The sequence below is a fragment of the Protopterus annectens genome, chromosome 9.part0, assembly GCF_019279795.1.
Source record: "Protopterus annectens isolate FY-2018-M chromosome 9.part0, PAN1.0, whole genome shotgun sequence".
NCBI lineage: Eukaryota > Metazoa > Chordata > Ceratodontiformes > Protopteridae > Protopterus > Protopterus annectens.
In genome coordinates, this window is record NC_056743.1 from 1,914,489,342 (window position 1) to 1,914,507,415 (window position 18,074).

General features: G+C 42.6%; 1 protein-coding gene across 1 annotated transcript in view; it reads right to left on the reverse strand.

Moving 5' to 3' along the window:
* LOC122812319 (regulator of G-protein signaling 8-like) overlaps nt 1-18,074 on the reverse strand; it is a 511,190-nt gene that overhangs the window by 180,112 nt on the left and 313,004 nt on the right. Inside the window, exon 5 of the mRNA XM_044084724.1 lies at nt 16,319-16,380. Within this exon, the coding sequence (XP_043940659.1) occupies nt 16,319-16,380 (62 nt within the window). The remainder of the gene's footprint in view (nt 1-16,318; nt 16,381-18,074) is intronic.

Consider the following 18,074-nt stretch of genomic DNA (forward strand, 5'->3'; position numbering starts at 1 on the left):
ATGCGACTGGAATCTGCTACGCAGATTTCCTAAACCTGCACTAAGGTGTATATGAAATGCGACTGGAATCTGCTACGCAGCTTTCCTAAACCTGCACTAAGGTGTATATGAAATGCGACTGGAATCTGCCACAGATTTCCTAAACCTGCACTAAGGTGTATATGAAATGCGACTGGAATCTGCTACGCAGATTTCCTAAACCTGCACTAAGGTGTATATGAAATGCGACTGGAATCTGCTACGCAGATTTCCTAAACCTGCACTAAGGTGTATATGAAATGCGACTGGAATCTGCTACACAGATTTCCTAAACCTGCACTAAGGTGTATATGAAATGCGACTGGAATCTGCTACGCAGATTTCCTAAACCTGCACTAAGGTGTATATGAAATGCGACTGGAATCTGCTACACAGTTTAACTTGCTTGCCACTGCTGCAATACTGTAAGAATATTAATCTCTGTTTGCTGTTCCTCTCCATCAAACACCAAATATGTATGTCATATGTCAGACTACACCAACTGTAAATCAGTGAAACTGTTGTTTTGTATTTATTGAAAAATGTAGACAACTATGTAATGTCTGAAATGGCATAATCATTCTGTAAATTGTCAAATGTCTCTGGAGTGTTTCTTCTGGGCCTCCGTTGAAAATGGGCTCCGTCCCAGTTGGACTTTCATGGTAAATAAATAACAATAAATAAACATGCTTGTGATGTATGCCATTGGTATGCCTCTGTACAGCAAATGAGATGTCTTTGCAGTTGTCTGGCTGCTCTCGAATATATACAGGAACACAATAACACCGTCTCACTTTACATTCACAAAGTGAATTAAGTTTTCATTTTCTAATGTCTCACAAACCAAGCAATCTAAACTGTCAGATGAATTTATTTAAGTGCTATGATTTGAAACAGGACATTGCACCTCTTGTTCTTATATCCATATGTCACTAACTTTGATCCAACAGCTTCATTTGGTTTGTTGAATATATATAAATGACTTATTTTCATATTTCTGTTCAACAAAATTCTTAATCCTTAAAGAAGCAGACACAATATGTGACAGGTATACTTACACAATGACACTGGAGGCTAAATTCACACATACACGTGCATATCAGGTTGCCGAAATCACACACACACACACACACACACACACACGCACACAACACCCATCTCACATAGTGCACAACATACACAAACGCTAACGCATGCTGAGGTACTTAAAAGCAGTGTTCGTAAACAACAGAGATTGTTTAGATCACCAATTGTCAAAGCTATGTCTCAGCAAGCCCAAAGGCACTCAGAAGAAACAGCACCTAACATCACACGTACTGTCACTCTCAGTGGAGCCCCAAACACTAAGCCCCTAAGGCAAACAAACACAGAACTCTTGTCATAGAGGACTCCATTGTAAGATACACTGATGCCCCCCCTAACCAGGCTGAACAAGGAGAAGATGGACTCTCATCAGAGAGGACTCCATTATAAGATACACTGACGCCCCGCTAACCAGGCTGAACAAGGAGAAGATGGACTCTCATCATAGAGGACTCCATTGTAGGATACACTGATGCCCCCCTAACCAGGCTGAACAAGGAGAAGATGGACTCTCATCATAGAGGACTCCTTTGTAAGATACACTGATGCCCCTCTAATCAGACTGAACAAAGAGAAGATGGACTCTGATCATAGAGGACTCCATTGTAAGATACACTGATGCCCCTCTAACCAGGCTGAACAAGGAGATTGACTCTCATCATAGAGGACTCCATTGTAAGATACACAGATGCCCCCCTAACCAGGCTGAAAAAGGAGAAGATATTCCCAGGACTCTTATCATAGAGGACTCCATTGTAAGATACACTGATGCTCCCCTAACCACGTTGAAGAAGGAGAAGATGGACTCTCATCATAGAGGACGCCATTGTAAGATACACTGATGCCCCCCTAACCAGGCTGAACAAGGAGAAGATGGACTTTCATCATAGAGGACTCCATTGTAAGATACACTGATGCCCCTCTAACCAGGATGAACAAGGAGAAGATGGACTATCATCATAGCGGACTCCTTTGTAAGATACACTGATGCTCCCTAACCAGACTGAACAAGGAGAAGATGGACTCTCATCATAGAGGACTCCATTGTAAGATACACTGATGCCACGCTAACCAGGCTGCATAAGGAGAAGATGGAATCTCATCATAGAGAACTCCATTATAAGATACACTGTTGTTCCTCTAACCAGGCTGAACAAGGAGAAGATGGACTCTCATCATAGAGGACTTCATTGTAAGATACACTGATGCCCCGCTAACCAGGCTGCACAAGGAGAAGATGGACTCTCATCATAGAGGACTCCATTATAAGATACACTTTTGTCCCTCTAACCAGGCTGAACAAGGAGAAGATGGGCTCTGATCATAGAGGACTTCATTGTAAGATACACTGATGCCCCCCTAACCAGGCTGAACAAGGAGAAGATGGACTCTCATCATAGAGGACTCCATTGTAAGATACACTGATGCCCCGCTAATCAGGATGAACAAGGAGAAGATGGACTCTCATCATAGAGGACTCCATTGTAAGATACACTGATGACCCCCTAACCAGGCTGAAAAAGGAGAAGATATTCCCAGGACTCTCATCATAGAGGACTCCATTGTAAGATACATTGATGCCCCCTAACCAGGCTAAAGAAGGGGAAGATGGACTCTCATCATACAGGACTCCATTGTAAGATATACTGATGCCCCTCTAACCAGGCTGAACAAGGAGAAGATGGACTCTCATCATAGAGGACTCCATTGTAAGATACACTGATGTCCCCCTAACCAGGCTGAACAAGGAGAAGATGGACTCTCATCACAGAGGATTCCATTGTAAGATACACTGATGCCCCCTAACCAGGCTGAAAAAGGAAAAGATGGACTTTCATCATAGAGGACACCATTGTAAGATACACTGATGCCCCTTAACCAGACTGAACAAGGAGAATATGGACTCTCATCACAGAGGACTCCATTGTAAGATACAATGATGCCCCCCTAACCAGGGTGCACAAGGAGAAGATGGCCTCTCATCATAGAGGACTCCATTGTAAGATACAATGATGCCCCGCTAACCAGGCTGAACAAGGAGAAGATGGAGTCTCATCATAGAGGACTCCATACTAAGATACACTGATGCCCCCCTAACCAGGCTGAACAAGGAGAAGATGGACTCTCATCATAGAGGACTTCATTGTAAGATACACTGATGCACCCTAACCAGGCTGAACAAGGAGAAGATGAACTCTCCTCATAGAGGACTCCATTGTAAGATACACTCATGCCCCCCTAACCAGGCTGAACAAGGAGAAGATGGACTCTCATCATAGAAGACTTCATTGTTAGACACACTGATGCCCCACTAACCAGGCTGAACAAGGAAAAGATAATGGTTCATCATATGGGACTCCATTATAAGAGGTACTGATATCCCTGTAACCAGGCTGAACAAGGAGAAGATAATGGTTCATCATAGGGGACTCCATTATAAGAGGTACTGATATCCCTGTAACCAGGCTGAACAAGGAGAAGATAATGGTTCATCATAGGGGACTCCATTATAAGAGGTACTGATGTCCCTCTAACCAGGCTGAACAAGGAGAAGGTAATGGTTCATCATAGGGGGACTCCATTATAAGAGGTACTGATGTCCATCTAACCAGGCTGAACAAGGAGAAGATAATGGTTCATCATAGGGGACTCCATTATAAGAGGTACTGATGTCCCTCTAACCAGGCTGAACAAGGAGAAGATAATGGTTCATCATAGGGGACTCCATTGTAAGATGTACTGATGTCCCTCTAAACGGGCTGAACAAGGGGAAGATAATGGGTCATCATACGGGACTCCATTACATGAGGTACTGAGGTCCCACTAACCAGGCTGAACAAGGAGAAGATAAAGGTTCATCATAGGGGACTCCATTATAAGAGGTACTGATGTCCCTCTAACCAGGCTAAACAAGGAGAAGATAATGGTTCATCATAGGGGACTCCATTATAAGAGGTACTGATGTCCCTCTAACCAGGCTGAACAAGGAGAAGATAATGGTTCATCATAGGGGACTCCATTATAAGAGGTACTGATGTCCCTCTAACCAGGCTGAACAAGGAGAAGATAATGGTTCATCATAGGGGACTCCATTGTAAGATGTACTGATGTCCCTCTAAACGGGCTGAACAAGGGGAAGATAATGGTTCATCATACGGGACTCCATTACATGAGGTACTGAGGTCCCTCTAACCAGGCTGAACAAGGAGAAGATAATGGTTCATCATAGTGGACTCCATTATAAGAGGTACTGATGCCCCTCTAACCAGGCTGAACAAGGAAATGATAATGGTTCATCATAGACAACACCATTATAATAGGTAGTGATGTCCCTCTAACCAGGCTGAACAAGGAGAAGGTAATGGTTCATCATAGGGGACTCCATTATAAGAGGTACTGATGTCCCTCTAACCAGGCTGAACAAGGAGAAGATAATGGTTCATCATTGGGGAATTCATTATCAGAGGAGCAGATGTCCATCTAACCAGGGTGAACAAGGAGAAGATAATGGTCCAACATAGGCGACTCCATTATAAGAGGAACTGATGTCCCTCTAACCAGGCTGAACAAGGAGAAACTAATGGTCCATCATAGGGACTCCATTATAAGAGGTACTGATGTCCCTCTAACCAGGCTGAAAAAGGAGAAGAAAATGCTTCATCATAGGGGACTCCATTATAAAAGGTACTGATATCCCTGTAACCAGGCTGAACAAGGAGAAGATAATGGTTCATCATAGGGGACTCCATTATAAGAGGTACTGATGTCCCTCTAACCAGGCTGAACAAGGAGAAGATAATGGTTCATCATAGGGGACTCCATTATAAGAGGTACTGATGTCCCTCTAACCAGGCTGAACAAGGAGAAGATAATGGTTCATCATAGGGACTCCATTATAAGAGGTACTGATGTCCCTCTAACCAGGCTGAACAAGGAGAAGATAATGGTTCATCATAAGGGACTCCATTATAAGAGGTACTGATGTCCCTCTAACCAGGCTGAACAAGGAAAAGATAATGGTTCATCATAAGGGACTCCATTATAAGAGGTACTGATGTCCCCCTAACCAGGCTGAACAAGGAGATGATAATGGTTCATCATAGGGGACTCCATTATAAGAGGTACTGATGTCCCTCTAACCAGGCTGAACAAGGAGAAGATAATGGTTCATCATAGGGGATTCCATTATAAGAGGTACTGATGTCCCTCTAACCAGGCTGAACAAGGAGAAGATAAAGGTTCATAATAGGGGACTCCATTATAAGAGGTACTGATGTCCCTCTAACCAGGCTGAACAAGGAGAAGATAATGGTTCATCATAGGGGACTCCATTATAAGAGGTACTGATATCCCCCTAACCAGGCTGAACAAGGAGAAGATAAAGGTTCATAATAGGGGACTCCATTATAAGAGGTACTGATGTCCCTCTAACCAGGCTGAACAAGGAGAAGATAATGGTTCATCATAAGGGACTGCATTATAAGAGGTACTGATGTCCCCCTAACCAGGCTGAACAAGGAGACGATAAGGGGTTCATCAAAGGGAACTCCATTATAAGAGGTACTGATGTCCCTCTAACCAGGCTGAACAAGGAGAAGATAAAGGTTCATCATAGGGGACTCCATTATAAGAGGTAGTGATGTCCCACTAACCAGGCTGAACAAGGAAAATATAATGGTTCATCATAGGGGACTCCATTATAAGAGGTACTGATGTCCCTCTAACCAGGCTGAACAAGGAGAAGATAATGTTTCATCACAGGGGACTCCATTATAAGACATACTGATGTCCCTCTAACCAGGCTGAACAAGGAGAAGGTAATGGTTCATCATAGGGGTCTCCATTATAAGAGGTATTGATGTCCCTTTAACCAGGGCGAACAAGGAGAAGATAATGGTTCATCATAGGGGACTCCATTATAAGAGGTACTGATGTCCCTTTAACCAGGCTGAACAAGGAGAAGATAGTGGTTCATCATAGGGGTCTCCATTATAAGAGGTATTGATGTCCCCCTAACCAGGCTGAACAAGGAGAAGATAATAGTTCATCATAGGGGACTCCATTATAAGAGATACTGGTGTCCCTCTAACCAGGCTGAACAAGGGGAAGACAATGGTTCATCATAGGGGGACTCCATTATAAGAGGTACTGATGTCCCTCTAACCAGGCTGAACAAGGAGAAGATAATGGTTCATCATAGGGGACTCCATTATAAGAGGTACTGATGTCCCTCTAACCAGGCTGAACAAGGAGAAGATAATGGTTCATCATAGGGGACTCCATTATAAGAGGTACTGATGTCCCTCTAACCAGGCTGAACAAGGAGAAGATAATGGTTCATCATAGGGGACTCCATTATAAGAGGTACTGATGTCCCCCTAACCATGCTGAACAAGGAGAAGACAATGGTTCATCATAGAGGACTCCATTATAAGAGGTACTGATGTCCCCCTAACCAGGCTGAACAAGGTGAAGATAATGGTTCATCATAGGGGACTCCATTATAAGAGGTACTGATGTCCCCCTAACCAGGCTGAACAAGGAGAAGACAATGGTTCATCATAGAGGACTCCATTATAAGAGGTACTGATGTCCCCCTAACCAGGCTGAACAAGGAGACGATAATGGTTCATCATAGGGGACTCCATTATAAGAGGTACTGATGTCCCTCTAACCAGGCTGAACAAGGAGAAGATAATGGTTCATAATAGCGGACTCCATTATAAGAGGTACTGATGTCCCTCTAACCAGGCTGAACAAGGAGAAGATAATGGTTCATCATAGGGGACTCCATTATAAGAGGTACTGATGTCCCTCTAACCAGGCTGAACAAGGAGAAGATAATGGTTCATAATAGGGGACTCCATTATAAGAGGTACTGATGCCCCTCTAACCAGGCTGAACAAGGAGAAGATAATGGTTCATCATAGGGGACTCCATTATAAGAGGTACTGATGTCCCTCTAACCAGGCTGAACAAGGAGAAGATAATGGTTCATCATAAGGGACTGCATTATAAGAGGTACTGATGTCCCCCTAACCAGGCTGAACAAGGAGACGATAAGGGGTTCATCAAAGGGAACTCCATTATAAGAGGTACTGATGTCCCTCTAACCAGGCTGAACAAGGAGAAGATAAAGGTTCATCATAGGGGACTCCATTATAAGAGGTACTGATGTCCCTCTAACCAGGCTGAACAAGGAGAAGATAAGGGGTTCATCATAGGGGACTCCATTATAAGAGGTACTGATGTCCCTCTAACCAGACTGAACAAGGAGAAGGTACTGGTTCATCATAGGGGACTCCATTATAAGAGGTACTGATGTCCCTCTAACCAGACTGAACAAGGAGAAGATAATGGTTCATAATAGGGGACTCCATTATAAGAGGTACTGATGTCCCTCTAACCAGGCTGAACAAGGAGAAGATAATGGTTCATCATGGGGGACTCCATTATAAGAGGTACTGATGTCCCTCTAACCAGGCTGAGCAAGGAGAAGATAATGGTTCATCATAGGGGACTCCATTATAAGAGGTACTGATGTCCCTCTAACCAGGCTGAACAAGGAGAAGATAATGGTTCATCATAGGGGACTCCATTATAAGAGGTACTGATGTCCCTCTAACCAGGCTGAACAAGGAGAAGATAATGGTTCATCATAGGGGAATCCATTATAAGAGGTACAGAAGACTCTCTAACCAGGCTGAAAAAAAGAAGATAAAGGATCGTCATAGGGGACTCCATTATAAGAGGTACTGATGTCCCTCTAACCAGGCTGTACAAGGAAAAGATAATGTTTTGTCATAGAGAACTCCATTATAAGAGGTACGGATGTCCCTCTAACCAGGCTGAACAAGGAGAAGATAATGGTTCATCATAGGTGACCCCATTATAAGGGGTACTGATGTCTCTCTAACCAGGCTGAACCAGGAGAAGATAGTGGTTCATCATAGGGGTCTCCATTATAAGAGGTACTGATGTCCCTCTAACCATGCTGAACAAGGAGAAGATAATGGTTCATCATAGGGGACTCCATTATAAGAGGTACTGATGTCCCTCTAACCAGGCTGAACAAGGAAAAGATAATGGTTCATCATAGGGGACTCCATTATAAGAGGTATTGATGTCCCTCTAACCAGGCTGAACAAGGAGAAGATAATGGTTCATCATAGGGGACTCCATTATAAGAGGTACTGATGTCCCTCTAACCAGGCTGAACAAGGAGAACATAATGGTTCATCATAGGGGGACACCATTATAAGAGGTGCTGATGTCCCTCTAACCAGGCTGAACAAGGAGAAGATAATGGTTCATCATAGGGGACTCCATTATAAGAGGTACTGATGTCCCTCTAACCAGGCTGAACAAGGAGAACATAATGGTTCATCATAGGGGGACACCATTATAAGAGGTGCTGATGTCCCTCTAACCAGGCTGAACAAGGAGAAGATAATGGTTCATCATAGGGGACTCCATTATAAGAGGTACTGATGTCCCCTAACCAGGCTGAACAAGGAGAAGATAATGGTTCATCATAGGGGACTCCATTATAAGAGGTACTGATGTCCCCCTAACCAGGCTGAACAAGGAGAAGATAATGGTTCATCATAGGGGACTCCATTATAAGAGGTACTGATGTCCCTCTAACCAGGCTGAACAAGGAGAAGGCAATGGTTCATCATAGGGGACTCCATTATAAGAGGTACTGATGTCCCTCTAACCAGGCTGAACAAGGAGAAGATAATGGTTCATCATAGGGGACTCCATTATAAGAGGTACTGATGTCCCTCTAACCAGTCTGAACAAGGAGAAGATAATGGTCCACCATAGGAGACTCCATTATAAGAGGAACTGATGTCCCTCTAACCAGGCTGAACAAGGAGAAACTAATGGTCCATCATATGGACTCCATTATAAGAGGTACTGATGTCCCTCTAACCAGGCTGAAAAAGGAGAAGAAAATGCTTCATCATAGGGGACTCCATTATAAAAGGTACTGATATCCCTGTAACCAGGCTGAACAAGGAGAAGATAATGGTTCATCATAGGGGACTCTATTATAAGAGGTACTGATGTCCCTCTAACCAGGCTGAACAAGGAGAAGATAATGGTTCATCATAGGGGACTCCATTATAAGAGGTACTGATGTCCCTCTAACCAGGCTGAACTAGGAGAAGATAATGGTTCTTCATAGGGGACTCCATTATAAGAGGTACTGATGTCCCTCTAACCAGGCTGAACAAGGAGAAGATAACTGTTAGTTACTTATCTGGAGCCAAAGCCCACCAAATCATGCATGCACTCAAGTCATTACACCACAGGTACCAGTATGGTTTCATCATTGTCCATGTAGGTGTAAATGACCTGATATATACCTTCCTGGATTATAAGAATTATGCCACAGGTACCAGTATGATTTCATCATTGTCCATGTAGGTGTAAATGACCTGAGATGCACCTCCCTGGATTATAATAATTACACCACAGGTACCAGTATGCTTTCATCATTGTCCATGTAGTTGTAAAAGACCTGAGATGTACCTCCCTGGAGTATAAGAATTATGCCACAGGTACCAGTATGATTTTATAATTGTCCATGTAGGTGTAAATGATCTGAGATATACCTCCCTGGATTATAAGAATTATGCCACAGGTACCAGTATGATTTCATCATTGTCCATGTAGTTGTAAAAGACCTGAGATGTACCTCCCTGGAGTATAAGAATTATGCCACAGGTACCAGTATGATTTTATAATTGTCCATGTAGGTGTAAATGATCTGAGATATACCTCCCTGGATTATAAGAATTATGCCACAGGTACCAGTATGATTTCATCATTCTCCATGTAAGTGTAAATGACCTGAGATGCACCTCCTTGGATTATAAGAATTACACCACAGATACCAGTATGATTTCATCATTGTCCATATAGTTGTAAATGATCTGAGATGTACCTCCTTGGATTATAAGAATTATGCCACAGGTACCAATATGATTCCATCATTGTCCATGCAGGTGTACATGACCTGAGATATACCTCCCTGGATTATAAGAATTATGTCACAAGTACCAGTATGATTTCATCATTGTCCATGTAGGTGGAAATGACATGAGATGTACCTCCCTGGATTATAGGAATTCTGCCACAGGTACCAGTATGATTTCATCATTGTCCATGTAGGTATAAATGACCTGAAGTATACCTCCTTGCATTATAAGAATTACGCCACAGGTACCAGTATGATTTCATCATTGTCTATGCAGGTGTAAATGACCCGAGATTTACCTCCCTGGCTTATAAGAATTATGCCACAGGTATCAGTATGATTTTATCATTGTCCATGTAGGTGTAAATGACCTGAGATGTACCTACCTGGATTATAAGAATTACGCCACAGGTACCAGTATGATTCCTTCATTGTCCATGTAGGTGTAAATGACCTGAGATGTACCTCCCTGGATTATGAGAAGAGGGACATTATGGAGCTTTCAGACTGTGTGTCTCAGGCTGGTATGACCCTGGCATTGAGCAGCATATTACATCACTGAGGATGATACAATGATACAATGTATCATTGAGGATGATACAATGATACAGTGTATCACTGAGGATGATAAAATGTACAATGTATCACCAAGGATGATACAATTATACAATGATACAATGATACACTGTATGACTGATGATGATACCAACATCATATTACCATCACTGAGGATGATACCAGCAGCATATTACCATCACTGAGGATGATACAATGATACAATGATACAATGTATCACTGACGATGATACCAGCAGCATATTGCCTTCACTGAGGATGATACCAGCAGCATATTACCATCACCGAGGATGATACCAGCAACATATTACCATCACTGAGGATGATACAATGATACAATGATATAATTACACAATGTATCACTGAGGATGATACCAGCAGCATATTACCATCACTGAGGATGATACAATGTGTCACTGAGGATAATACCAGCATCATATTACCTTCACTGAGAATGATACAATGATACAATGATACAATGTGTCAGTGAGGATGATACCAGCATCATATTACCTTCACTGAGTATGATACAATGATACAATTATACAATGTATCACTGAGGATGATATCAGCAGCATATTACATCACTGAGGATGATACAATGACACAATGATACAATGTGTCACTGAGGATGATACCAGCAGCATATTACCTTCACTGAAGATGGTGCCACAATATGAGCAAAAGATGATTGATTTCAACAACTGGCTGTTTTTCTGATGTCATTCTAAGGGGATCCAATATTTGTCAGCTTGGGAGGACATGGTTAACAGACCACGTTGCTTTAGTAAGGATGGTCAGCTTGGGAGGACATGGTTAACAGACCACGTTGCTTTAGTAAGGATGGTCAGCTTGGGAGGACATGGTTAACAGACCACGTTGCTTTAGTAAGGATGGTCAGCTTGGGAGGACATGGTTAACAGACCACGTTGCTTTAGTAAGGATGGTCAGCTTGGGAGGACATGGTTAACAGACCACGTTGCTTTAGTAAGGATGGTCAGCTTGGGAGGACATGGTTAACAGACCACGTTGCTTTAGTAAGGATGGTCAGCTTGGGAGGACATGGTTAACAGACCACGTTGCTTTAGTAAGGATGGTCAGCTTGGGAGGACATGGTTAACAGACCACGTTGCTTTAGTAAGGATGGTCAGCTTGGGAGGACATGGTTAACAGACCACGTTGCTTTAGTAAGGATGGTCAGCTTGGGAGGACATGGTTAACAGACCACATTGCTTTGGCAAGGGTGGTCTACAGCTCTCCCCTCTAGGCTTTTGAATACTGGCAAAAACTTTATCCACACTCATAGTGCCTTTTTTACGCAATGCACAACTGACAAACCTACTGACATAGCAAAATCTAATCAACTGAACCTCAAGGTGTTACTGTTCAATCCAAGAAGCCTAAACAAAAAACTACACTCCCTCCAAGCCCTTCTTACACTCGAGAATATAGACATTTGTACAGTTACCAAGACATGGTTTAAGGTGACAGAAAGCAATCTGGCAGTGCAAAGTTTCAGTGCCTTCCACACTTTTAGACTAGTAGCTGAACAGACAAGGACTAAAGGAGGAGGTGTCTCAATATACATCAGTAACAACATACCTCTAGGGTGGGCAAATGGGATGATGTGCTGGAGTTCCTCCACGTGCAGATCACCATAGACAAAATCCTGCACAATGTTCTTGCCAGCTATAGGTCATCTATAGGTCACCCTTCATGTCCCAAGAAGTTCATAATGCATATTTGAACCTACTGGAGACACTTATCATCCAACCTACTACCCTACTTATAGGAGACTTTATTTACCCACCTATGGACTAGGAATACTACACAGCCTCAAATCTACAGGCACAGAGATTTCTGGACTTTGTAAATACAAACACTCTTGACCAAATAATGAATACACCCACTAGAGGCTCCAACATACTGGACCTTGTGCTCACAAATTCAGGAGAACGCTGCACTTCTCCCATGTTTCATCCTCCCTGTTTGGGTCCAGCCATAAAGCTGTCTCCTTCAAAATCAAGTCAGTAACCCCATTAAAACTAGTAACAGTTAGGAGCTCTTCCAAGGCAAATTAAGCAAATTAACTTTTATTAAGTAATGGATTGTCAAAATTCTATTCCCTTCCAAACCTGAAGAACATAGCAACCTATGCTGAATTGCTCTGAGAAACTCATACAACCATGACAATGGCTGCATAAAGGCTATTGTACCTACTAGAAGTAAGCCCAGGACTAGGCCTAGAAACAAACCACCCTGGTGGTATCTCAAATCAAACAGGATACGCAACAAAAGAAACAAAAGTGACAAAAATCAGGAAGGGTAGTTTCAATAAAAAGAGAAACTCTGTCATCAAAGTAAACAGGCAGCTAAGAGGGCTAATTAGGTCAAGCAAAGCTAACTCTGAGGTTAAGATAGCCTCCCAGGTGAAAGATAACCATAATGCTTTCTATAACTACATCAGAAGCCTCAAGTGCAGCAGACAGCAATGTGCTGAACTGGTGGTTAATGGTGCCACATCCATGGATCCTGGGAATATATCAAACCTGTCAGTGGACAAATTCATTTCCAACTTTACCCCCCTCTCATTCCCAATATCTCCTCAAAAATAGCCTCAAACATATACCCTCCAGCTATAACTAGGGAGGATGTACTGGCTGCACTCACTAAACTTAAGAACATGGCCTCAACGGGCCCCTATAACATCCCAGAACACTCCTCGAATAGTCCAAAATATAACTTATCAGGAAACCCGGCCTGGAATCAACATTTATCTATAGGCATAGAACAAGATTGTTCCATGTGACTGGAGGACTGCGGTGGTCATCCTCCTTTATAAGGGAGGACCTTCAACAAATCCTGGAAACTACAGATCCATTTGTCTGACTAGTCTTATCTGCAAAGCCATGGAAATAATTATCATGGAAATTTTCAACAAGGACATAGGAGACCTCCAGACACTGGATCCATCCTAGTTTGACTTTGTCAAATCAAGATCATGCTTACTAAATCTGGTGGAGTTATTTGAAAAAGTCACTAAGGCAATGGATGAGGGGAAAATGGTGCACACCACCTACCTACATGTGGCTAAATCATTTGATACAATATCCAACTTGGGCATTGTCAAATAACTTATGGCACTAGGTATAAACCCCTTTATATGATGCTGGAAAGCTAGCTATCTGACTGATAGGACCCAGGAGGTTAGAACTGGTGGGGCCACCTTCATAAAGAGGTTGGTTACCAGAGGAGTCCCCCGAGTTCTGTGTTGGGCCCACCCCTCTTTGGCGTCAATGTCTCAGATGTCAAAGCCAAAGTCAAAGGCCTTTGGTTGACAAAGTTTGCAGATTGCTGCAAACTGGGAGCAAGTCACTGAATCACCCAAGATGAGAACACCCTTCAGCGAGGTCTAATACAGACAAACACTTGGTGTCAAAGCCATGGCTTAAAATTCAATACCAAGAAATGCATTGTAATACCCTTTGGGAAGTTGGCCACCCTGGGTAACTACATCATCAATAAAATATACCCTTAAAAGTTGATTCACTAGTCAGGGATCCGGGCACTCATGTTTACAGTGTTTATGGGTCAGTCTCATTGTCTGAAAACTGACTGAACTAAGGTTTTATGTTTATGACCTTAAGATGACGGATAATAGCAACTGAAGGGACAAGTCTTTAAAGGATCTGAGGAGACTGACAGTGTGGATGGAGAAGTATCATCTAAGGTTTAATGCATATAACTGTATATACATCACGTGTTATGTGGTTATTCTAAAATGGTCTCCAACTCATAGACTAACCTTAAGAAAAACAAACTTAGGAATAAGAGCTTGGTGTGTAAGCAACGGCAGAAATGAGCCACCACGGACACAATAAGAATGCTGTGGGCAAGGCCAATAAAGTACTGTGGTACTTCATTCGGGGAGTAGTGTCCAGCAACAGAAAGATCATATGGGAGTAGTGTCCAGGAACAGAATGGTCATATGAGAGTAGTGTCCAGCAACAGAAAGATCATATGGGAGTAGTGTCCAGGAACAGAAAGGTCATATGGGAGTAGTGTCCAGGAACAGAAAGGTCATATGGGAGTAGTGTCCAGGAACAGAAAGGTCATATGGGAGTAGTGTCCAGGAACAGAAAGGTCATATGGGAGTAGTGTCCAGGAACAGAATGGTCATATGAGAGTAGTGTCCAGGAACAGAAAGGTCATATGGGAGTAGTGTCCAGCAACAGAAAGATCATATGGGATTAGTGTCCAGCAACAGAAAGGTCATATGGGAGTAGTGTCCAGGAACAGAAAGGTCATATGGGAGTAGTGTCCAGGAACAGAAAGGTCATATGGGAGTAGTGTCCAGGAACAGAATGGTCATATGAGAGTAGTGTCCAGGAACAGAAAGGTCATATAGGAGTAGTGTCCTGCAACAGAAAGGTCATATGGGAGTAGTGTCCAGCAACAGAAAGATCATATGGGAGTAGTGTCCAGGAACAGAAAGGTCATATGGGAGTAGTGTCCAGGAACAGAAAGGTCATATGGGAGTAGTGTCCAGGAACAGAAAGGTCATATGGGAGTAGTGTCCAGCAACAAAAAAGGTCATATGGGAGTAGTGTCCAGGAACAGAATGGTCATATGAGAGTAGTGTCCAGGAACAGAAAGGTCATATGGGAGTAGTGTCCAGGAACAGAAAGGTTATATGGGAGTAGTGTCCAGCAACAGAAAGATCATATGGGAGTAGTGTCCAGGAACAGAAAGGTCATATGGGAGTAGTGTCCAGGAACAGAAAGGTCATATGGGAGTAGTGTCCAGGAACAGAAAGGTCATATGGGAGTAGTGTCCAGCAACAAAAAAGGTCATATGGGAGTAGTGTCCAGGAACAGAATGGTCATATGGGAGTAGTGTCCAGGAACAGAAAGGTCATATGGGAGTAGTGTCCAGGAACAGAAAGGTCATATGGGAGTAGTGTCCAGGAACAGAATGGTCATATGGGAGTAGTGTCCAGGAACAGAAAGGTCATATGGGAGTAGTGTCCAGGAACAGAATGGTCATATGAGAGTAGTGTCCAGGAACAGAATGGTCATATGAGAGTAGTGTCCAGGAACAGAAAGGTCATATGGGAGTAGTGTCCAGGAACAGAAAGGTCATATGGGAGTAGTGTCCAGGAACAGAAAGGTCATATGGGAGTAGTGTCCAGGAACAGAAATGTCATATGGGAGTAGCGTCCAGGAACAGAAAGGTCATATTACCCTTCCTTAGTTTTGTAGAGTATTATGTTCCATTCTAGTGTTCTTAATACAAACAGGGATATTAAGTTAGTGGGGAAGGTACAGAAAAAGGCTGTTAGGTTATTAAAGAGAACGTAGTACGGAAACAGTATGAGGACATGTGAAGGGAACTAAATCTATTTTGAATTAAGCATACACGACAAAACAGATACATGATATGGGTGCCCAAGACATTTAGAAAACAGTGTGATGTCATAAGGAATGAAGGATGCACTTACTAGACAAACTGGCAGCCATCTCCCTGCATAGTTATTGCATTTAGTATACAAAATCAAGCTTTCCAGTGTCCTTTGTTCTGGCAGTATTGCAAGAAATGCATGTATACTATTTCAGTAAATGATATCACAAACTAGTTTTCGTCTAATACTTACGCCCATGGGTTAAAAGGGCATCGAGAGATCGACTCCATTCTAAGACTTCCTCCAATGATGGTCTGCAGAGAATAATTAAAAAAAAACAATAAGAACTCAGAAACTGCAAATAAGTACAACTTAGTTAAATAACAAAGTTCATTCCTTACTCCTCCAAAGGTACTGTCTACGGCCTATGGACATGTAATAGACATAACTGTCTAATGCTGTTCATGGATCGCTGATATAAAGGAACTGCTGCTATTCATAACCAGCAGTCATATTCATTGGCAAATGGCATAGGTACCCATGCCAAGATCAGCAGCCTAGAGTTCAGCCCCCAAAGTACCCTGCTCAGCACTGCACTCTTATCAGTCGTATGCCAATGCTGTATGTGCAACGCATAACTGCATGTTTGCATATAAAACTGATAATAACATGCCCACTAACACTGTCTCTAACAAATAATGAAACTGCATGTAGTGTTTTCTATACCCAAGGAATAATTCAAGCACTATCAATTATTACAAGTCTATTATAATTAGTAATTTAACAATAGTGCTGATAACCTATGCATCAGCACAGAAAACGTTATCTGTTTATTTATTAACATTGTAAATTAACTAAACCAACTGAGCTCCTTTTCAGCCACTTCCACTATGAGAGATTGTGACATGATACTTTTTATCACTGATGTTCACTCTTAGAAACTTAAAGCTGCTTGTTACATTCAAAATAACAAGACATGCATATTCAGTATAGCTTACAGGTTATGCAGATTCTATGAGGAGGGGGCAGTCGAGAGGAGAACATAGAAGATGGTAACCTGATTAATGAATAAGGGAGCACATTCTTGTGCTTATTCTGTACAAAGAAATCAAAGGAAGGTGGTAGGTTAGAATGGGAAAAGATACAGAGAAAGAAAGAGACAGAACTGGCTTCCCTTAGGGATCGTAAATCACAATTACCACACGGACTACCTGCAAGAATCCACATAAATCTGTCCAGCTTCCCTGTCAGTCAAACCTGATCCAGTCTTATGACTGAGTTAAAGGCGAACTGTGAAGGAGGTAGATATACTCTGTGTGGACGTCCTTTGACCTTTGACTTGGTGTTACACAGGGAGCTGATAGGAGAACTGAAAGGGGTATGACCAAGACTCTGTAAGTGAATCACTATAGGATGGAAAGGCACAGAGTGCTGTGGTGAGTGTGACAGTATCAGAAATTAGGATAGAAGTTTGTAGAGTACTTAGGGGGGTCTGTACTGGAGGTCCAGTACTCCTCAGTGTGTTTGTCTTACACATATCTGAGGAAGGGCAGAGCAGGGTCTGTCTCTTCACTGACGACACAGAGGCAGGTCCCACAGTGGAGTTTGTAGGGGAGAGATGGGGGAACAATTTGGAAAGAATAACCAAGTGGGAAGAAAGGTGGTAGGTGACATTCATTGCAAGCAAATGTAAAGCACTTTACTTGGGCTACAGAAATGTTGGCATGAAGTATCAGCTGGAGGGAGAGAAACTGATGGTAGCAGAGCAGCAAAAGGGTCTGTGGGTGCAGATCACTTTTGTATTAGAGAACCATGAACAGATTAAGAGTGCACTAATAGAGTGTTGAGCTACCTCCTCTGGGTGACAATCTCTGTAAGCAATAAGGTAATGCTCCCACTTAAAAGGGCCCATGTCAGGCCACACATCAAGTACTGAGTGCTCAGAATGCCATATCTAGGAAAGAGGCAAGACACTGCTAAAAGGAATCCAGAGGAAAGCCAGCAAAAA